Raw genomic sequence first — 22,781 nt, forward strand, 5'->3', positions numbered from 1 at the left:
CACCCAGAGAGTTCAGGGTTGAACACTCACCTTAGCAGCAAATTTTGGGCCACCTCTCACAGGCACAGGGGCTCTCTTCTTCTTGTTGGCCTCCAAGGAAAGAGGGGCATCAGGGAACAGCTTTTCTAGTGCAGCCAGGGCGGCATATGCTTTGGCCACCTTTTTGTTTGAGCCAGCACCCTGAAACTTCTGGCCGTCCACCTCGACCTGGGGAGAACAGATGTGTTGTCAGGGGTGACCCTACACTGCCCTTGGGGCAGGGGCCTCTCCAAAGACCCCAGGTCTCCATGGGAACCACCCATGGGACCACTCACCTCCATGACGAAGCGTTTGTCGTGGCTGCCTCCCGTCTCTGAGATGAGTTCGTACTTGAGGCCACGCCTCTTCTCGTTAAGTTCCATAACAGGGTTCTTGCCATGCTTGGTCAGGATCGGCCCCTGCTGTTTTACGTTCTCAGGGAAAACAGAAAAGAACACCAACAAACTCAGCTAATATCTTTCCAACAGGTGGCAGCTGCCCCTGTGTTGAGGGTCTAAGGCCCTCCGCTCCACTCACTCTGTCGCCCACCCCTCTGGAAATCATCCATGGGTTTGCCAGCAATGGGACCACCTCCACCCACACCGTCTCTCTCAGGTAAACAGCCTAGCCTCGACTACAGGCCTCTCGGGCGCAGCCCCCGATGTTGGGTCAACGCCAGCACAGGCCTTGATAGCTCACACTTCAACTCACCCCCCAGGGCCCTGGACTGGAAGGTTGTTAAGCTTCTGGAGGAAGAGAATGAGGACCAGTGACCGTCCTTGTTCAGAGGACCCCAGGCCACTTCCGTGGGGCCTCACAGCACCCACCCTGTGCTCACCTCGGTGGTGGGATCAGAGGGGAAGGCAGCACTGGGGGTCGAGACGGCTTCCACCACAGGTGGAGGGGCCACCACAGTGGGCTTCGTCTCCGTCTCCTCAGCTGAGTCCTCCCCCTTGCTGGAGTCTCTGCCTTCAGCACCCGTGGGCAAGCCCATGTCCTGTAACACCTGCAGGGGGAGAGACCCCGTGTCCCCAGTGAGGAAGGGCTCACCCAGACAGGAACTCTCCCACATCCAGCATCCTGAATCAGCAGCTCTTAGGGAGGCATCCAGCCAACTGGAGGCACTTTCCTGAAGCTCCCAAGACCACCCCACCCACATTTGGAGGCCCTGCGCCCATCAATGACAGCATTCTGGCCGTGTGTGACTTGGTCACTGGTCAGGCCTCTGTTTCAGTGTTCCCATTCCCTCCCTCAGCCTCATGCTTAAAACAGGGGGCGGTGGCCCTTAATGGGTGCAAAGCTGAGGGAGGCGCTTCGCCGTTCCACCGCACTGCCGGCCACACTCACCTTCACAGCCACATGCAGCTTGGCAGTCTTTTTGGAGGGTCCGGAGGCCTCGAAGGAGCTGCCGTCCACCTCCACTGACATGGTGAAAATAGGGGCGTGCACTGGACCAGTCTGGGAAATCAGTTTGTACTGCAGCCCTGGTTTGAGCTGGTTCAGTCTCATCAGAGCGTTCATTGCTTGTGGAGGCTCTGCCTTCTCCTCTAGAGAGAACATAGCAATGCCGCTCTAGAATGCCAGTCAATTCTCACCCCGACAGGGACACTCTCCTGACTGCCCCCCGACACACACGTGGTGGACTCGGCAGGAGACCGGGTGGCCTGCCTGCCCTGCTATCCAGACACATACCCTGACTGTGGTCACCAGCTGAGGTGCATCCACCTTAATTGTGTTCCATGCCCATGCTAAGTTTAATCAATCCCCTTCATGGATCACAGCCTTGTCATGGCGAAGGGGCTAGCACAGCTCAATGAAGCCATGAGCCATGCAGTGCAGGGATACCCAAGATCAATGGGTCATAATGGAGTTCTGACAAAATGTGTTCTACTGGAGGAGAGACCAGCAAACCACTCCAGCATTCCTGCTGTGAGAACCCCATAACCAATCATTCTTGAAAAACAGAACGAAAGCAGGTATGTCACCACTTTGGGCTAAACCTTCAATGAAGCCAGATGGTGGCTAAAACAAAGACTATGCATGAATGCTTGTACCTTTCTTCTGAATCTTCTTCTTCTTTTTGCTAGGAGACTTTTCCTCCCCATCTTCCTCCATTGGGCGTTTCATGGGCGTAATGGCGTAGGTGGTGCTGGGGGGTATTTGAACTGAAACGAGACGAGGGCAGCAGCAGCTGAGACTCTAGCCTGTCCTCTGCCAGGAGTCCATGAGACATCGCTGCCTGGGCCCAGGCCCCTCGGCCTCCTTACCAGTATAGTCCACTGGGTTTTCATTCTTTGGTTTCTTGGGCATCTTAGATGGCAGAGGGTCCATACCCAGTACTTTATGGAGCTGGCCGAATGCAGCTAGTCGCAGCGCATGCTGGAGAAGGGAAAGAGGAATCTGACTCAGCCGCCCTGCACTCCCAGCCCTCATGTGTGCGCTCACTAATGCCTCCTGGAAGGGGTGGGAGCTGAGGGGGTTGCTAATGGTCTCCCCTATAACAGCAAGGGGTCCTCAGCCAGCCAGGGGAGGGCCTGATTGCCAGGGCCCAGCCTTGCTGTGGGGGAAGGCCAGCCTGTGACCACCCCCCTCAAAAGAATACAGGAGACCCCAACCTGGGGACTGGTTGCCACACGGAGCCACGGGGTGGGCCTGCAAGGGAAGGACCCCTGGAGCAGTCCACACAGCAAATACGTCTCCCCGCTGAACTCGGGTGTCTGAAAACAGCACTCGAGCAGGCCAAGCGGGGGCAGGTGACAACCTCGCGTGGCGCCAGGGGAAAGAAGCAGCCCAGGTTGGGGCGCCCTGTATCAGGCCCGAGCCCCTGACCTTCGGGCCCCAAGCTGAGCCTACCCTGAGAATACCCAGTAACGGAACTGGAAGCCAGCGATTACAGACTGGGTAAGGGCTCACGTGGCAATGGCGACGACTATACCTGCGCACTCTGTGTGATATCTTCCCGTTGCTGTCTGTCTAGATGCCCAATAGCATCAGTGGCTTCTTTTTCACAAGGGTCATAAATGCCAGAACCATCTGAAGGCAGGAAACAAGGAAGATATGCAGAGGATTATCTTTTAGCATCTCAGAAGCGTGGTGCTGGGCTGAGGGAACCAAGTGCATTACCCCCCGCGCCCCATCCACACCCAGCTCTGGAAAACACGCCGGGCTCAGTGACCCACTCGGCGACCAGCCCGTGAGAGAAATAAGCCACTTGTGTCTCAGAGCAAGGAGCTCGCGTGGGAGTGGGTCACTACTGCCCCGGATCCGCCCGGAGTCACAGCTGCGGAGCCGGCACAGGGCTGGATATGATGGTGCAAGAGGGTAGTCACATGCTTCACCCCTGGGGGGACACGGAGATGCTGCTGCCCTAACCCACTCAGGGGACCCGCCGGGAAGTGGCCTCGGGGCCTCGGTCCCTGTCCTTTCCTTTCCCTGCCACCTGCAAAGCACAAGGCCCCAACCTGGCATGACGATGCCCGAAGCCAGGCACTCCAGCACCCTCCGCAGGGCCTCGCCGGCACCCATGGGTCTGTTGGCTGTGCCGATGGACTTCTCACAGAGAAGCTCGAGGGGCTGAAAGGGAAGAGGGACAGTTAGTTAGTTACCCAGTCCAGGAGGGAGCAGGCTGACTCTGAGGCAGTGTCACCCTATGTGTGTGTGTGTATATCAGACTCAAGGCCCTCCAAGTTCACAGGCCAGATTCACAAGCGCAAGACAGCACACCTGGAATGGGGCTCCACCAACTCTTCCGTAAAGGTATTGATGTTAAGTCTCTTATGCTGTAGGGGCCAAGAACTGAAGCTGTGTACTTAGGTACTTAAAATGCAGCATTTAAAAAAAATAAGAACCAGGAAGGGATGTATGTATACTTATAGCTGATTCATGTTGCTGTACAGTAGAAACTCATACAACACTGTAAAGCAATTATCCTCCATTTAAAAAATAACTAAAAGAAAAAAAAAGCCATTCTTCACCATAGACTATAGAAAGAGGCAACTGGCCAAAACAGGCCTGTGGGCCTCCGTCTGCTGACCCTTGTCTCAGAGCAGCTACAAAAGCATCTACACAGAGTGGAGCCTGTCCCAGCAAGTGCGCCGCTGACCCCCGCTTGGCTGAGCTGTGCACCCTCCTCTGGGTTCCCGGTCTCGCTCTCAGCCCCACCCAGGGTGTGGCACTCCACATGAGCTCAACAAGCAGCTCTGATGGGATGCATCGACCACACCCCAACGGGCCACGCCAGCCCGCTGATCAGCAACACAGTCCTGGGATCTGGGAAGTCTCTGCATACATGACCCAAGGTGGCTACAGCTCCAAGGTGCCTTACCCATCCTCTGAGGGGACCCCAGGTGGGCACTCGGGTGCACAGGTCCCTCAGGACCCGGATGACAATGACACATGACTTCAGCCCGTTGGCTCTGGCCTAGAGGAACAAAGCACAGGCTCTTTACACCAAGGCACCTCCCTGAACACAAGGCAAACATGAAAAACACAAGTCTCAGGGTGCTACTTTGTCAAGGGTAAACGAAAGTGAACGTTCACGACCATCAAGTGTGTGGTCGGCAGCAATTCCACCGAGTGGACGGTAATAATGTTATTACTCTTGGCACAAAGCAGCAGCTCCCCACCTACTCGGTCACAAGCCTCCTTGGGGGGGTGTGTCAAATTTGTCTATGCGTGCTCCTTTAGCAACCGCACGCCAGCAGGTGCTAAGTTCAGCACAGCGCTCTTCAATGTTACCAAAACTTTATGGTGAAAGTTAGCCAAGTTAAAACTTAGGAATTCTCTACCGAAAGACAAATAGAAGAACAAAATGCAAACCTGGAACCACTTGGCGTGTCGGAGGGACGCCAAGGCAGCAAGGCATTTCTGCCTGTCCAGAACGTCCGGGGGGTCGTTGACTGATAGCGTTTCTATTCATGGATGGAATAAGAAGACAAGGTACAGTTTGACCAAGGGGTTTCTGTCAGGTGGAAAGGGGATGTGGCAGCTTCCTAAAGGGCCGCTGAGGCTCCCAGAATCTCAAGTCCTCTCCACCCTTGACCAGGGAGGGAGATGCTCGAGCACACTGAACTCAGCCCCGAGAGGAGATTGTAAAAATCAGAGGCCCCCTCCAAAAAAAAGAAAAAAAAACAAAAAACAAAAAGCAAAAAAAAAGAAAAACAAAAACAAAGTGGGAAGGTACTCTAAACGGAACAATCCCATGGGGGAGGGGGACAGATAGGTGGACCCTATCTTCTAATAGACGGTTACCTTGCTTCCTCTCCCCAGGATCTCCCGATAGATGAGCTATGCTAAAAAAGTCATTAGCAAAAAGGAAAAACCAAAACCAAAACCGGAAAAAAAAAAAAAAGGAGGGGGAGTAGAAATGCACTCCCTCTCTGCCTCCCACAGGTCATCCCCTGAGGCAACTACGGCAAAGGGGACCACCTCCGCCCACCAGGCGGGACTGCCCCAGCCCCAGCCCTTGACAGAGTCAGTCCTGTTGGTCAAAGGTCCAGCGTCCCTGAATTGATAAAACTAGAAGGGCTCTGGTGGTGAACCAGGTATCGGAACCAAAGGGCACTGAGGCACCTCAACAAGGGTGTGCGTGAGCCTGTGCTGCAGCAAAGCCGGGGCGTCTGTCGCTCCCACCACCTGTGCGTCAGGGCTTTGGATAAGGCCAGTCACCCTGACTTTCAGTCATGACTGAAAACCATCCACCCAGAGAAGCACAAGGGCCCTGGGCGGACTCGGAATCGTGAAAGCGTTAGCACTGTCCGAGGTTCCAGGATTTGGTCTGAAAATCACTCCACTGTTAAAAAAAAACTTTATCCAAAACTCTGCCCCAGCTCTCTGCATCTTGATCACGGCCACAGGTAACAGCAGCCAGTGGAAGAAAACAAACGAAGAGGCCCTGGTCCTACTGCAACACAAGCTGTTTGCACAAGTCCAGTGTGATACTCATGCAGAAACCATCTGGTTGTCTTCAGTACTTTAAAAACCCTATAGTCACCGGGGACACGCTTTTCCAAGGCCAGAGACTGGCTCAACCGAAAAAACACCTTTAACACCAATAAGAACATCCAAGGATTAAGACAAACAAAGACAGTGCAATCCTCTCGGAAGAGTACTACTCACTTTTAGTGCAACTGTTTTTTCAAACTCCCAGGACCGAAATCCAATGGGAGACGTGAGCTCGAGTAAAGGTGGTCAAAGCTACACCGCTAGCCTTTTATCAGAGCGATCTAACACTTCATAGTACATTTTAACAGTGAGGGGATACCACAGTGCCAACGCCCTGCTGGCCTTTCTCAGCCTCCCTACCTCCAGCTAATACTTTCTCCATTTCTTCTCTGACAACAGGGGAGGTCAGGTGGATGGTCAGGGACAATGGAGGCTCTTTTGTGTTTTTTATCACAATCGCAGCGTCATCAACAGACTGGAGTATTTCATACTTGTCATCTGTGACAGCCTATAAAAGAAAATGCAACTGTCAAACACTTGCTTCCCAAGACCATCAACAGTTCTTTTGAACTCCCGATTATGACTACAGGCCAACTTCTTGGGTTGTGACTGACAGCAGTGCCTTCCACTAGGGGTCAGAACACCCTCTTACTGGACAGGTCTTTGGCCATCTTCCAGGGACTCCAAGGAGGAGATGACTACTTAGCAGAGGAAGCTTCATAATACAACGTTAAGAGTTTAGGGTCCGGGAGGAGATGGTGGTGTGAAATCCTCACTGTGTCACTTGGGAGTCATGTAACTTTCGACAGATCACTCTATCTCATCAAGACTGTGGTTTCTGATTTGTAAAATGGACTTAGGGACACGACCGACACCCAAGGTGGCATAGAAAGACCAGCACCCAGCACAGTGTGGGCAGCCAGCCACCGCTGTTTCCACACACAGACAAGCAGCTATCACAGGGCGTGAAATGGAAACTATGTGATAAAGCAGGTTCATATGGCAACCATGAAAGCACATACTTGCTGAAAATGCATGCTACGTGGGTCTATGAAACGACATTCACTTCTGCTTTCTTCTTTTTACCAGTTTATATGCCCTGATCAAGAAAACTTGAGTATTTATGATTTTTGTCAAAGAGAAAAAAAAAGTTTCAGGGAGAACAAAGGCACTGTAGAGAATCCAAGCTGACTTTCCTCCACCTCAGCATTATCAGCTGCACCAGCCAGATCACTCTCAGCGGCAGGGCCGTCCTGTGCACTGGAGGGCCTCGGAAAGCCTCTCCAGCCTCCACCTGCAGAGGCCAGCAGCACCGCAGCCACTCTGCCGAGGCAACTAAAACTACCTCTAAACCCACTCCATGTCCCCCGGGGTGCAAAATGAGCCCAGTCAAAAAACACTCATCTACATGATAAAAACATATTTTCTTGGGACTTCCCTGGTAGTAGACTCCTCACTTTCAATGCGGGGGGGGGGGGGGGCTCAGGTTCGATCCCTGGTAGGGGAACTAAGATCCCGCATGCCGCATGGTGTGGCCAAAAGAAAAAAAAGGGGGTTAAAAAAAACAAACACCTTTCTTTGTATCTATAAACACTCTACAAAAATGGTCTTTCCTTTAGAAACATTTACATCAACTTAATTTTCTACACTTGACATATTTTTTAATAGACAAAGACAGAAACTAACTTAAAAAATTACCACTAAAACAGAAAGGTCAGGGCTGCCTTCCCTTTCAACAGCTCCCCAAAGCCCTTCCACACTGCATTAGCTGCTCATTTCAATTCTGACCTCTGTCCTGAATCCCAAAGGGTCAGTCACATGTGACAGAAGGGAGATTTACATAGGAAAATAAACAGTGTATCTATGGGGTGAGAATTTCTACTTTCTCCCTTTCTTGTCCTCTGGCTGAATCCAGGGTAGTATCCCTAGGAGGCACTGAGAGGCAGTGACACACAGACATTCTAAAGCCCAGACACCTCACCAGCTGGGAACACGGGGTCAGTTACTGAGCTCCCTGCACCTCAGTCACATCTACTAGAGTACTTAAGATGATCAAGCCCCACCTCAGTCATTATGATGAAATGATACGTGTGCAGAGCTTGTTTGGCCTAGGGCCTGGTTCAGTCAATGCTCAAGAAATGCCACAGTTACTATTTATATAGTACTTCTGTAGTGAGGCAAATAAATTGGTTAAAAACAACTCTTTTAAAGTCCAGGTTTGCATTATGGAGAAAGACTTGATAACCAAATATCCTTTGCAGCCACCCGCCCATCCATCCACTGCTGGAGTCTGGATGTGAAGGTCATGCCCAGTGCCGCCTGGTGCACAGTAGGCTCCTGGCCCAGCCCAGCCCGGCCGCCGGGCAGCTCTGCAGCATCCTGCCAGGCAGCTACAGAAATGTTAGAATGGCAGGGGCGAGGCTGGGTGTGGAGCATGCCCCCCAGTGCACAGCACAGTTGGTCACATGTTCCCCTGAGCACCCTGTGTCCCCAGTGGAAGTGGGCACACTCACAGTGAGCTGGATGGCCAGGTTGTCAGCCACCTTGTCCAGAAGGGCGGTTGTGGGCTTCTCCTTACACAACAGCACCAGCTCCAAGTCCAAGTCCCCCTTGAGCAGTAGGCCCTTTGCCACGAGGCCGACACGCATCACTCCCCTCAGGGTTCTGGTCATGTGCTCTGTCTTCTGCTCCCTGAAAACAGCCCAACACAGGCCCAGTGAAATTCAGGCTGGCCAGAACCCAGGGGCCCCGGAAAGGCTGGAGTTTCTTAGAAAAAGGAGAGGCTCAACACCGCACTGGCCAGTCTCCCTAGATATAAGGAAAAACCTTACAAAGCCAACCTACCCAGCCCCTTCTTTGCCCTCGTCTTCCGCGGGCACATCCACATTCTCGGACTCGGCATGGTCGCTGCTGCCTTTCTCTTGCTCATCGATCCAGTCCGACACAGCTTTGAGCGCCCGCTCTGTGTGGGACACCATGTTCTGGACTGCCTCCAGCTCCTCTTGTGTTGGGTAAACGGAAGAGTGCTTTGCCATCACATGGCGATCATCATTCACAAAAATTCTCACTGGACGCTGGAGATGTGAAAACTTAGTTAAAAACAATGTAAGGAGACCAAGCAGCTTGACGCTTATCTGTTCAGTTGTGCAGCTCACAATTATACACGTGAGACTATATGACCGCATCTGAAGATCTGAGAAGGACAACCAAACACAACAGTTGTGCTTTCTCGACGCCACCGGAAGAAGGGAGCACATGATACACTTCTGTATTACTAGAACTGTTACACTATGCACTTCAAAGAGTCTAATGAAAGATGATTATAAAACCAAATGCTTTTGGGAGGCAAGACAGGTGAAGGCTACTGAGAGGTACAAATTACCAAATACAAAATAAATTAAAAGGACAAAATACACAGGATAGGGAATGTAGCCAATATTTTATAATAACTTTAAATGGAATATAAATATGAAGTGACTCCTGTACACCTGAAACTAACATACTGTAAGTCAACTATACTTCAAAAAAAAAAAAGGAATCAAATGCTTTGGGGCAACACCACAAACATTTTTGTACGTGAACGAAGAAACACTTATCTATGATTAAGAAAATAAATTTCTTACCATTTTTACTTCTCTTTATCTGTAGTGTCTGGAAATCAAATTTTTGCTTATCTTTTCAAACTGTGACAGATTTCCTTGCTGTTATCAATACTTCAACTATCTATAAGATCAGAAAATCTTTTTTAGTTTCATGTATTTCGTCGGCGGAAGAGTCTGAGCAGTCAGATAATCCCGTAGGAGGAAAGCGATGCTGCCTCAAGAAAGAGTCTGTTAACACAGCAGGACACATCTCTATTTTCAAGTAATCACTAACCCAAGGTACAAACAACTAATTATAAAATTCCCCCAAAATGAAAACAGCTGGTTTCTAGAAGCCACGTTTGACTTCAGGCCCACACTCAAGATGATTTTTACTTTTAAAAAATCTCCTTTCAACATTTCTCTATATGAAGTATGCCAAGTTTTACAAATAAACCTATTACCAAGTCTTCCCCAAATGGTATGGGTTAAAATGTTCAGCAAAATCTTGGTGTTTGGAAAAGGAAAAGAGAAGGAAGGAAGGAGCGAGCTCTGACCCTTGAGGGTCATGAAGACATGGAAGGAGAGCAGGAAACAGAGGGCCCCAGATGGCTGCTGTAAACTGGCGAGGCAAGAACCTTCTGAAGCACCTGGCCACCCCCAGGGTTCAGCTCTGGAGTGGCTGAGACAATTGAAAAGGACAACACAAGTCTCCAAGACAAACCTAGCTATAGTAACAATTTTGGACCCTAAATAACATGCTGACTACAACCTACTCAATTCCCACTTTGTGCAAACAGTCTGGTCCACACTGAAATCTTCCAAGTGAGTAAACAACCCAAAAAGCCTCATCAGCAGAGTAGGCAACAGATTGACTCCACCCATTCTCCAACCACGTAACAGCTAGCCCCTTCCTTCCATACCGGTTGTTACCAGCCAGCGCAGCAGGTTCATCTCAGAACAGCATCTCTTCAAGGATAAACTCTGACAGGACTAGCCCAAATGGGAATTTCCCATAATGCTTTAGGACTAGCTAACTATCTCATTGAAAACTTAGGGGTTGCCAACTAAAACCTTAAAATCTAAGGGTAGAATGAGAAGTGACACTCCTGTAGAGTCAGGCAAGAGGACAGATGGGGTCTGATGCTTCATGACGGGGAGGGAGGGAAGGAAGAGGACCACAAGTCCCCAGGCTCAGCCCTGGCTGTGCCTGAGCCCTTGGTAAGCCACTCCAGTAGTCACCAAATGGGAGCTTTTGCCACTACCTGTGTGGCCTTCAAGTTCCCTGGAGCTTCCTTCAACCTGCAACACAGAATCTACCCCTCTACCTCTTCAAGGGGAGTGTGAAAATTAGATGAGTTGGCCTATGGAAAGCATAGAGCACAAATCCCACAGACGCTCAAAAAAAAAAAAAGCACTGACTTCTACTACAGACAAGAAGTACATCATTAGGTTGCTGTGGGGGCTAATAATAAGCACATGCAAAAGCACATCCTAGTTAAGGAATGAATGACACTACGGCTGTGTTTGAAAAGAACGTCTTTACCTCAGATACACATTAAATATAAATTTATGGCTTAAACTACACACCTGGTTTTTGCTTGTTTTAAAATACTTCAGTGAGGGACTTCCCTGGTGATCCAGAAGGTAAAACTCTGCACTCCCAATACAGGGCGCCTGGGTTCAATCGCTGGTCAGGGAACTAGATCCCACATGCTGCAACTAAGACCCGGTGCACTCACATAAATAAAAATAAATATAAAAAAAAAAAAAACAACAACCCAACTCTAGGGGTGAGGTGGGGAGTGGAGAAGGGAACAGGACAAACCAACACTGGAAAACGTTAATACCTTTTGAAGATGGAGATGGGTAGAATGGGGATCACTGTGCGTGTCTGAAAATTTCTGTAATAGTTCTTTTTTAAGTGTATAGCAAACTGAAGAATTCTTACAGAAGTGCAGCCATGGCAGGTAATCTAAAATGTAAGCCAAATCTCAGAAAATAAATTCTAAACCGACAAGAAGCAGGCTGTCGGAAATCACAGCTGACTGGTGAGAAGCCCAAGGTAAACAGTCACCAGTCCTGGCCAAATCTACACTGAAATGTCATCAGTTTGATAAAGAAAGATGATGTTTAACACTGCACTGACTTAGTCAGAAACACACTGTGTGCACCTCCCCTGGACGAGGCCCTGAGCCAGAGGTTGGGATGGTGATGAACACAGCAGGCAAGCCCCCCATTCCTGGGGACCTGGCCACCCTGAAGGACAAATGCCTTCCCTCCGAATCCAACATGGTGCCAGGAGCCGATGCAGCACTACTCGATACCTGCCACTTCTTCATCTCAGTCTTCCTCCACCACAGATAACAGATACAGAGGCTTAAAAGTAACAGAGGGTTTAAACCAAGATCCCAGGGGTCGAAGACCTTTTTATTAAGGGCTTTGTAGGACTGATGGAGAAGGGAATGGCAACCCACTCCAGTGTTCTTGCCTGGAGAATCCCAGGGATGGCAGAGCCTGGTTGGCTGCCGTCTATGGGGTCGCACAGAGTCGGATACGACTGAAGCGACTTAGCAGCAGCAGCAGGACTGATGTTCTAAAATCTTCTAAAAGGAGTTCCCAGAAGAAGTAGTTGATTCAGCACCTGATGCGGAATCATGGTGGGTGAGCCTGGGTCAAAATGCAGTATCAGAAAGCCAGGAAGAGACTTTCCTGGCAGTCCAGTGGTTAAGACTTCACTTTCAAAGCAGGAGGCGCAGGTTTGATCCCTGGAAGGGGCACTAACATCTCACATGCTGTGTCGCATGGTCAAAAAATAAGAGTTGGATAAAAAAGAAAAGAAAGGGAAGGAAGTGCTCAGTGATTACTGCTGGCATGTCCAAAGGACAAAGGAGCTGACTCGTGAGGGCTCCCACTAGCTACATTTGAGGCAACTGAGTATCAAAAACAAAAAAAGGCCTGTATGAAGTCCTCCAACGCAGCAAAAAACCCAAACTAATTGGCAATCGCCTCCGTGGGATGGTGGCAGGGACACCTGGAAAGGGTGCCAGGAGCTTTCTGGGGTGGTGGTCACAGTCTGCATCTTGATAATACTGTGGGGGATATGCACTGACCAAAATCCACTGAACGATATATGCAAGATCTGTGCATTTACCTCAAAAGAAAAAAAACCCAAAAAACTGTAAATACCGGACTCCAGTTAAGATCTAGAAGAAAGACCACAACTTTCTGCTACCTTTAAAAGTATCATAAAAATAGATATCGTTAACACTAGGGCTTCCCAAGTGTTGCTGCTGCTGCTAAGTCACTTCAGTTGTGTCCGACTCTGTATGATCCCATAGACGGAAGCCCACCAGGCTCCCCCTTCCCTGGGATTCTCCAGGCAAGAACACTGGAGTGGGTTGCCATTTCCTTCTCCAATGTGTGAGAGTGGAAAGTGAAAGTGAAGTTGCTCAGTCGTGTCCGACCCTTAGCGACCCCACGGACTGCAGCCTACAAGGCTCCTCCATCCATGGGATTTTCTAGGCAAGAGTACTGGAGTGGCTTGCCATTGCCTTCTCCGTCCCAAGTGTTAGTGCAGTAGTAAAGCATTCACCTGCCAATGCAGAAGACACAGGGTTGATCCCTCGGTTGGGAAGAACCCCTGGAGGAGGAAATGGCAACCCACTCCAGTATTTTTGCCTGGAAATCCCACAGACAGAGGAGTCTGGCGGGCTATAGTCCACAGGGTCGCAAAAGAGTTGGGCAGGACTGAGCACATGTGCACACACATTAACTCTATTTCAATGAAAATAAAGTGGCTGAAAGATGAGAATAGAGAAGGAGAGAAGCGTGAAACACAACTGAAGTCAATGGCAGATCTCGGGTGTATAAACAGGCAAGCGCTGACTGTAAAATGGTGTCACCTTTTTTATATGTCTGAATCTTCTAAGAAAATGTTACAAATATACGAGTAAAATGGATTCAGCACGTGAGTCCACAATGATACTTATTTGACACCACTGGAGACATCCACACCCCAATTCCCTCATCCAAAGGGACCAAAGTTCACCTGGAGTTGATTCAGAGGATCTCTTCGAAAAATGCTATCTGATGAATCGAGACAGTCCGGAGAGAAAACCACCCTTGGACCACTGAAGAACAAGACAGTCACTGTGTAGAACATCAGCCCTCAAGGACATCTGCCAACCCCGAATGCTCCTGTATTCAGCAAACGTACTGCGGGGAGGTTCCCATTTGCTGTCTTCACTGCTCAAACTCAGAGCATGTCTGTGCCTCTGCTCCAGCAGCTGCCTCCCTTGAAAGGTAGGCCCAAGAAGGACTCACTGGGTTGATGCAGGCTGTGACCGCCACTCTTGGACCATCTGCGATCCTTTCAGCCCCGGGCCTCCTCCTTTGGGCCAGAGCTTAGTGGCGATAGTGACTGAAGTGACTAAGACTACCTATTCTGGACTACATTTAAAAACTGGAGGCAGGAGTTCCCTGGTGGTCCAGTGGTGAGGACTCTGTGTTTTTACCACCGAGAGCCGGGGTTCAGGGCCTGGTCGGGGAACTAAGATCCCATAAACCACAAGGCATGGGCAAAAATATTTAAATAAATAAAAATGAAAAAAAACTGGAGTCAATGCTTTTTTGCTGAACAACAAAATGGACCTTGCTTGTCTCTGTGTGAACCCAGATCTGTCATCCAAATCAGCCTATCAGAAGCCAGCTGCTCTGGTCTTGAATACCAGAGAATCCATCCTTCCTTTTCAAAACTGTGCCGACAAGAAGCCCACAATACCCACCCATAAGCAACACTCCACTGCCCCCTGACAATCTAAAGACAGGCTTTGAACTGCTCTTGCCACCTCAGTCAGAATTCAAACCGGGTCCAAGTGAAGCCTGATTTTTACCAGCCCCCAGCTTCTCTGAAAAGAAACCCAAGACAAGAATGAGCAAAGAGCGAAGAACCAGGATCTTAAACCACCCGTGTGGTCTGGGATGTCCTAACAGAGCGAGCAGGCTTCTTTCTTTTGCTCTCAAAAGCAGCCCACCCACAGCATCAGAGTTACAGAAGTTTAAACCACAACCTGCAGTGAGATGACCATCTTTCTGACCTCTCACTAGTTGGAATATCCCAATCATGACACTGTTAGTTGGGAAAGAAATGTGCCCAAGTCAGCATGTGTGGACCAACAAACATTTGTGGAAATGAAAGAACAGGTGTGGTGACAACACCCTAACAGGCATGGCCCCCACCTATCTTGCAGAGTAAACTGCACCCCCCACCACCATCCAGGGTATTTCACAAAACTAGAGTCCCAGTCACTCTGGGGAGTGGTCTGGAACTAGATACTCCTCTTGAAAGTTAAGTTAGTTGCACAGTCGTGTCCTACTCTTTTGTGATACCATGGACTACAGCCTGTCCCGCTTCTCTGTCCATGGAATTCTCCAGGGAAGAGTACTGGAGTGGGTTGCCGTTTCCTTCTCTAGATACTCCTCTTAAAGAGACCTAATCAGGTTTTGAAAGACACAGGACCCAACTCAGCTGCTGGTTCCCGGACCTCTGGAGATACAATCCTACACTAGAAGTGAAATAATACACATATGCAACTCTTCAGTGACTCCTTAAAAAACTATTACAGATTCACATCATCAAGGACATATGGAAAATAACTTAAACAAAGCAACCCAGCCAGAAGACGCCAATCTAAATCTGATTACAGACGCCATTCTGAGAATTTTTAAATTCTAGACTAACCTTAAATTCAGTGTGATGGTTCCCAGCTCTGTCTGCAACCGTGTTTTTGCTGGTCCATAGGGAGGTATACGGAGAAGGCAATGGCACCCCACTCCAGTACTCTTGCCTGGAAAATCCCATGGACGGAGGAGCCTGGTAGGCTGCAGTCCATGGGGTCGCTAAGAGTCGGACACAACTGAGTGACTTCACTTTCACGCACTGGAGAAGGGAATGGCAACCCACTCCAGTGTTCTTGCCTGGAGAATCCCTGTGACGGGGGAGCCTGGTGGGCTGCCATCTATGGGGTCGCACAGAGTCAGACACGACGGAAGCGACTTAGCAGCAGCAGCAGTAGCAGGGTGGTATAATGGAGTAGGAAATGACAACCCACTCCAGGACTCTTGCCTGGAAAATTCCATGGACAGAGAAGCCTAGCAGGTAGGCTACAGTCCATGGGGTCACAAAGAGCTGGCCATGACTGAGCACAGCAAGCAGGGAGGTATGAAGTTAGGAGTAAAGATTTTTCTCAAATATTTTCTTTCTTTGGCAGTGTAACATGGCATTCAGGATCTTAGTTCTCCAACCAGGGACTGAACCCGTGTCCCTCGCAATGGAAACTGGGAGTCTTAATCACTGGACTGGCAAAGAAATCTCACAAATATTTTCCATTTAAAGGAGTGTCCTTTAATCTTATTTTCTTTCTATATGTTCAGTGTTAAAACATCCCTTTTGCTCACGAAATGGTGGTGATGGCAATGGGTAACTGATTAAAAAAGGTTTTAACTGGCAGATGCAGGTTGTTTCCCAAAATGTTTCTGGAACTTTTAACTGGTCTGTAAGACCTAGGCCTCCAGGCCCAGTGACACTGTGGAACACCCAAACACTTTAGCTTTTCAGAATTGGGTCAAAAATGAGACTGAAACACCACCTACACCTCCCAGTCTCAAACAGTAAGGATTACAGGAGACATGGTGGGAAAATGCCCTGCCAGTTGTTGTGTGCTTAGTCAATTTTGACTCTGCCACCCCATGGACTGTAGCGGGTATCCATTTCCTCCTCCAGGGGATCTTTCCAACTCTTCTCTCCTGCATTGGCAGGTGGATTCTTTACCACTAGTGCTACCTGGGAAGCCCGATCAGCTGTAAAACTACAAATCCAAGATGCTGAAGGAGTCATTTCAGCTACTCTTGGATGAACCAATAGAAATGCTTTCTAAAATCTGCCTGTGAGAAGACATGTCACAGCAAAAAGGTTTAACAGGATTGCAAGTGGGGATTATCAAACTCTCTTTGCAATATGCCCTTCAGGCAGCAAAGTTAAGTCATGTCAGAAATCTCTGAGGGGGAGAACAGAGACAACTTTCCCACGTGTCCCCATGGGGAAAGTCTCAGATTTTTCTAAATCAGTTTCTAATTAAGGAAAAATAAAAAAAATGACTGCATCTCAAAGGATGTTAATATTAACATAACATGCAGACTGTGAATTATTTTAATGCGTAAGGGTTTCTTTTTAAAAATATTTTATTTATTTGGCTGCCCCGGGGTCTTAGCTGTGGCATGTGAGATCTAGTTCCCTGAACAGGGATCGAATCCATGCCCCCTGCAGTGGAAGCGCAGAGTCCCAGTCACTGGACCACCAAGGAAGTCCCAAGGGTTTCTTTTTTAAAATCAACTTTTCATCTTGTAGCTTCTCATGCAGCTCTAAGAACAGAATCACCTCCCACGTTTTCCACTCAGTTTCCCCCAATGGCAACATCTTGCCAGAGCGGGAGCACTATCACAATACTGATATTGACACAGTCACAGACTGCTGCTGCCACAAGGACCACTCCTGTTGACCGTGTATAGTCACACTCACCGCGTAACAGTGAACACACTGTGTATGGGCAACCGCCCCCCTCCCGTGCTTAACCCCTAGCAACCACTAATCCACTGAAGGTTTCTGTAATCTTGGCATTCCAAAGATGTTATATAAATGGAATTGTAGAGCTTACGACCTTTTAGGATGGGCTTGTCTCATGCAATGACTGCCGCAAGATTCATCCAAGTTGTGTGTGTACTGACATCTTGTTCTTTTTTATTGCCATGTAGTATTCCACGATAAGGAACCATTCACCCACAAAAGGACAACTGGGTGGGTTCCAATTCTTGGCTATTACAAACATTAAGTGCCACTATAAGCCATGCAGCCAGGCTGGTCATTTCCGTATTAGGGAAATTTAAAGTTTTTTTGGAATTATGAATACATAGTAAGGATTGAGTGAGTGAGTGAAGTTGCTCAGTCATGTCCGATTCTTTGCGACCCCGTGGACTATAGCCTATCAGGCTCTTCCGCCCATGGGATTCTCCAGGCAAGAATACTGGAGTGGGTTGCCATTTCCTTCTCCAGGGGATCTTCCCAACCCAGGGATCGAACCCGGGTCTCCCGCACTGCAGGCAGATGCTTTACCGTCTGAGCCACCAGGTGCTGCCATGGTGCATGGCAAAACCTTTACATGTACCATGGAAAAGCAATCCCAACTTGCAACATGCACCCTTTAGACACAAACGTACCTCATGTACACTCTGATAAGAGGAAGAAGTCAGTTCAAAAGAAAGCAGCAAAAAAGCCAAGTGGCCTGGAATATTATTCCAATAAGACTTTATCCTTGAGCATGAACTACAATCCTAATGGAAATAATATGAATGGCCGTTTCAAGGAAAATTACCCTGCCCCTCAAACTGCCAATAGCACCATTTCTCATGAATCATCTAAGATTACTAAAAAAAAATCTGGAGCAAATTTACAGACTAGTAAAAGTTCATTGGAAGGACTGATGTTGAAGCTGAAACTCCAATACTTTGGCCACCTCATGGGACGAGTTGACTCACTGGAAAAGACTCTGATGCTAGGAGGGATTGGGGGTGGGAGGAGACGGGGATGACAGAGAAGGAGATGGCTGGATGGCATCACCGACTCGATGGACATGAGTTTGAGTGAACTCCGGGAGTTGGTGATGGACAGGGAGGTCTGGCGTGCTGTGATTCATGGGGTCGCAAAGAGTCGGACAGGACTGAGCGACTGAACTGAAAGGTACACACATTCAACTTTGTAACTAAATAATCCTTTGTGATTATATACTGACAAGAAAATAGCCATTCCTCAATAAACTCATTTCCCCATTAAAACCAGTAGCTACATTTTCAATTTCTTCACTACACAGACATTTAATAAGAAAAAAAATTAAATTTCAACTAGACACTATTTCACAAAACATCTGAAAACAGCTGATGAAAAGTCTGACTGAATCTCCCATTGTAATTGGTAACAGGATCACTAATCAAATGATGTCTAGGAAAAATCTCACAGGGATTTAGCAGAACAGGTGGCTCAGAGGTTAAAGCGTCTGCCCGCAATGCGGGAGACCTGGGTTCGATCCCTGGGTCGGGAAGATCCCCTGGAGAAGGAAAAGGAAACCCACTCCAGTATTCTTCCTGGAGAATCCCATGGACGGAGGAGCCTGGTGGGCTACAGCCCACGGGGTCGCAGAGAGTTGGACACGACTGAGCGACTTCACTTTCACTTTCAAGGTGGCAAGAACCAATTCACTTTAAAAAGTCAGCACACTCACAACAAACACATGCCCACCCTGCATTCACTATTATTCCCATGGCACTAGCACTTCAGAGGCAACACCAAACTGCCCTAAGTGACAAAGAGGGAAGCTAGCTGTTTCAGCCAAACTCTCAAATGCTGGGCAAGACACTAAAGCCACCCTTGTCCCTTCAGGACCCTGAGCCCATTTCACAAACCAATAGTGTGTAGACAGACTCCTGTCCAGTCACTTGTTGTTTAGTTGCTAAATCCTGACTCTTTGTGACCCCATGGACTGTAACCCTCTGTTCATGAGATTCTCCAGGCAAGAATACCAGAGTGGGTTGCCATTTCCTCCTCCAGAGGATCTTTCCGACCCAGGGATCCAACCCACGTCTCCTTCACTGAAGGAGGGTTCTTTACTGCTGAGACATCAGGGAAACCCCGTCAAATCACCAGCTGCCTCTAATTCTAAATCCTTCCACTGGAAGCAGAAATCAAATCTTTCTTGCCCAGGTCTTTGCTAAAATAAAAAGATGCCAATATACAAAGCTTAGAAAATCTAATTCTTCAGAAGATTCAATGAAAGCAATATTCAAATAAAATCATCACCACTTTGTGGACCACATCTGCTAAAACTAGATGGTGACATTTTACACATCTTTCAGAACTTCACACAGTTAAAAAAGCAACTTGATGACAAAATGTAGCACGTGGGCAAGTCCAAGGACAGAAAAAACCCAAATTTCTGGGGGAAAAGAATCATTCTTCTAAGATGTAAAAGTGAAATCTGCAGGAACTTGAGAGAAAGACAAGTAAAGTTAAGAGGGAGCTGCCTCTAAAGCCTTTCTCAAAAGCAAGAACATTTCCAACTCTCGCATCCTGCTAAAACCCAAAGACAGACAAGATGCTGCCTGTACTTACTCAAAAAGAGGCTTATACGACTCGCAGACAGCTCTTCCTTCATCAGTGACTCACCCCACTTGTCCTTACCTGGCGAACTTAACCAGGGGAGCATGACACCATATTTGTGACATCAAAATATTACCAGCCACTCTTGCCAATGTTATTTTTTTCTAATAATAAAAATTTAAGAAAAACAAAAGACAGTCTCAGATTTCTCACTCGCAATAATATGGACATCTCCTCAAGTACCCTAGAAGAAAAGGAATTTTTCCCTACAGGCACTAGACAAGTCCAATCAGGAAAAGGAAACAAAAACTGCAAAGGGTTAGGTACCACTCCACTCCAGAGGGCGAGTCCCAGGCTGGCCCAGGCTCCAGTAGGGTAGGGAGCCTCTGATAAATCAGTGCCCAGAGTTGGCAAGGCCACCTCTGGCAGTAATTGCCAGCCTCCAATCAACTCAGACAGCGCTAGGGTCTGCAGAGATTCTATTCACAAAAGCCAGGGACCAAGAGCTGTCCACATGGCCAAGAAACTACTCAGGACTACTGTCTGGAACAGTAGCACTTGCCTGTGCCCTGGGGCCTTTCCACCGCTATTCCAGCTGTGAATGAGCTTCTGGTTCCCACAGTTCATTCACAGTCTGAGCGGCTGCTGTAGCCACATCCCACGAGACCACACACAAAGCATAGTGGCAGCCGCTGGGAGCAACCCGAGGAGATTCCCAACCACAGATACTTGAAGAAAAGAGTAAGTACTAAATTTTGAGAACCAACTTCTGCAGCACCTTGTGTTCTCCCATGGATTCCAAATATGCCACCAGACCACTCATTTTAAAGAGATCACAATCCTAGGCAATAACGAAAGATTCAGAATCCCTGGAATACCTGAGTCCATTAAAAGTTAATTGATGCTTCCTTGCTGGTCAATCAAGTCCACTAGGCAGAATCCAAAGCAACTTTCAACCAGTTCTGGAAATGTTAAGAAAAGATGGCTTACTCTCTTAGACAATGACTGGGGGAGAGCATGCAGATGACTGTACACCCCGAATAATACCCCCAGGCGCAGTATTACGGGACAGAACCTCAAGAGCAACCCTAGGAGTTTGTCCCTCAACTACTTGAGAAAATAAGACAGAAACAGGTTTCAAGCTTTCATGCTTCGGTCCCAGATCACAGGACTCTCAAATATCGCACCAGATCAGTTTTGGGGAGAATGCAAGTCCTAAACAGTCTGAGGAAAAAAAAGTCAACATCAACGAATCGCCTGAAGAGAGAAAGCTTAAGTCCTCCGCTAGATCTGGTTCTTAATCTAGAGGAGGGCTGGCTAGCCAGAGATTTGGGGACCCCAAGAAGCTTTTCCTGCAATCCACCTAAGTACGGGGCTCCAGGAGAAAGGGTTTGCCTCTCTGCCCCACGTAAGGACAAAGGAGAAAATGTTTCCCGCCTCGGGAACCTGGGACCCTCCTGGAACTCGGGGCGGGACTGGGACAAAGAGAAGGAGAGGTGGAAGGGGGGTCGTCCTTGCATCGCGGGTCAGGATGCTCCGGGCCGGAGGGGGTGTGTGCTCCAGGCACGTGCGCGCGTGCGCCGCAACAGACAAAGCCCAGCCCGGGGGAGGCGGCGGCCGGGGGCCCGGTGCGCGCGCACCCCCCGCGAGAGGCGCCGCCGACGGCCGAGGGGCCGCGAGGGGGGGCGGATGCGCGCGCACCGGGCCCTCGCCGCCGCCGCCGCCGCCATTTTGTTTCCTCCGCACAATGGGGGAGAGTAACGGCCGAACGCGGGAGCAAGGCTGACAAGGGAGGAATGAACCAGGCGCCGGGGCGAAAGGACCAGTGGAGCCGGGGAGCGCGGGGCGCCTCAGGCCTTGTCACGGCTACTCCTTAGCGGAGCCCGCGCCGAGTGGGAGGACTGACGGGGGGGAGGAGGAGAGGCGGGAGCGGGCCCGGCCGCCGCCACATTGACGCTTACCTCGTCCGCGTCCCCTTCTCCAACCGCAGCCGCCGCCCTCCTGCCAGAGCCCACCGGGGTCTCCCCCTAAAAGCCACGCGGTGCGCACCGGGTTGCTGAGTCCAACTGCAATGGCGAGAAGAGGAGGAGGAGGAGCCGGGGCCGGGGGCGAGCGGGCGGGCGCGCGCCAGGGAGGTGAGGGAGCACGTGACAGGCCGGAGCCCCGCCCCTTCGCCGCTGCGTTGCCGCTCGACGCAGGCCCAGCCGGAAAGGGAGGGAGGGACAAAGAGAGATGTGGAGGCGGGCCCTAGTCACGTGTCAGAAACGTAGCTGTACGTGGCGTCGGGACGGTTCCCCCGCCCCTTTCCACGCCTCTGCTTGATCATGTGACAGTGGCAAATTCAGAGCTCTCCTTGGCCACGTGACAAGGACCTTTGGGCCTTTCCGTAGTCTTATTGGTAGGCCTGAGTCATGTGACAATATCGGCGCTCTTTTTTTCAATGGCGGTTTTTGATAAGCCATCACCAGGTGACGGAGGTTGAAGGGCGGAGCCTCCTGCCGCTGCTAGGTTACGCGCCTGCGCGAACGCCATCTTACACTCGAAGTACGTTGACGGAAACAACCTTTAGAGTCAGGTGTATCAGCATCGTCGTCGTGGCTGGGTGTCGGTACCGGTTTGATCGTTTCCAACCGAGGCATTCAGGCGAAACTTTCTCCACACTGTCCGCATCTTCACGAGAGGCCGAGCAGACTCGAGGTGCTTGTGCGAGCAACGGTCGGGCCGAGCTCCTCGTTGCTGTCCCTGGATTGGTCCGAGCGAACACCTCGGGTCTTTGGTGTTAAAACTTTATCCAATGTAGCCCGCAGCAGGATTGCCGAGCCTCCGAAGAGCAAAGCCTAGTCGGTCGGGATCTTCCAGTCCCCCGTTCTCAGATGGACAAACTGACGCCCGATCCAGAGAAAGACCGGACTGGAGGTTTCCCGGTCTTTCGGGGGAGAGCGGGGCTGCGACAGTTGCTCGGACAACCACATCTTGGGACTCATAAGTAAAGTTATCCGGGACCCAGCGCCTTTTCTGTACAAGCCTGGTGT

The 22,781-nt window shown here is 49.6% G+C and overlaps 1 protein-coding gene across 4 annotated transcripts in view; it reads right to left on the reverse strand.

Moving 5' to 3' along the window:
• The window catches only part of ILF3 (interleukin enhancer binding factor 3), a 28,184-nt gene extending 6,289 nt beyond the window's left edge, over positions 1 to 21,895 (reverse strand). The window contains exons 1-16 of one of the 4 annotated variants that reach the window (XM_055429457.2): positions 21,711 to 21,895; positions 20,628 to 20,711; positions 9,585 to 9,684; positions 8,806 to 9,035; positions 8,475 to 8,652; positions 6,322 to 6,469; positions 4,837 to 4,928; positions 4,343 to 4,438; positions 3,480 to 3,591; positions 2,954 to 3,051; positions 2,286 to 2,397; positions 2,073 to 2,183; positions 1,366 to 1,565; positions 857 to 1,024; positions 315 to 452; positions 31 to 207 (exon numbers count right to left, since the gene is read on the reverse strand). In XM_055429457.2, the coding sequence (XP_055285432.1) occupies positions 31 to 207; positions 315 to 452; positions 857 to 1,024; positions 1,366 to 1,565; positions 2,073 to 2,183; positions 2,286 to 2,397; positions 2,954 to 3,051; positions 3,480 to 3,591; positions 4,343 to 4,438; positions 4,837 to 4,928; positions 6,322 to 6,469; positions 8,475 to 8,652; positions 8,806 to 9,035; positions 9,585 to 9,587 (1,863 nt within the window). In that variant the 5' untranslated portion in view covers positions 9,588 to 9,684; positions 20,628 to 20,711; positions 21,711 to 21,895. Of the gene's footprint in view, positions 1 to 30; positions 208 to 314; positions 453 to 856; positions 1,025 to 1,365; positions 1,566 to 2,072; positions 2,184 to 2,285; positions 2,398 to 2,953; positions 3,052 to 3,479; positions 3,592 to 4,342; positions 4,439 to 4,836; positions 4,929 to 6,321; positions 6,470 to 8,474; positions 8,653 to 8,805; positions 9,036 to 9,584; positions 9,685 to 11,132; positions 11,274 to 20,627; positions 20,712 to 21,710 lie in introns of those variants that run through there. The other 3 variants (XM_055429458.2, XM_055429456.2, XM_088839014.1) reach the window with 3 other exon arrangements.
• Between the last annotated feature and the right edge of the window lie 886 nt (positions 21,896 to 22,781).

This window comes from Moschus berezovskii, chromosome 8 (assembly GCF_049115385.1).
Source record: "Moschus berezovskii isolate FMDL1 chromosome 8, NW_MosBer_1.0, whole genome shotgun sequence".
NCBI lineage: Eukaryota > Metazoa > Chordata > Mammalia > Artiodactyla > Moschidae > Moschus > Moschus berezovskii.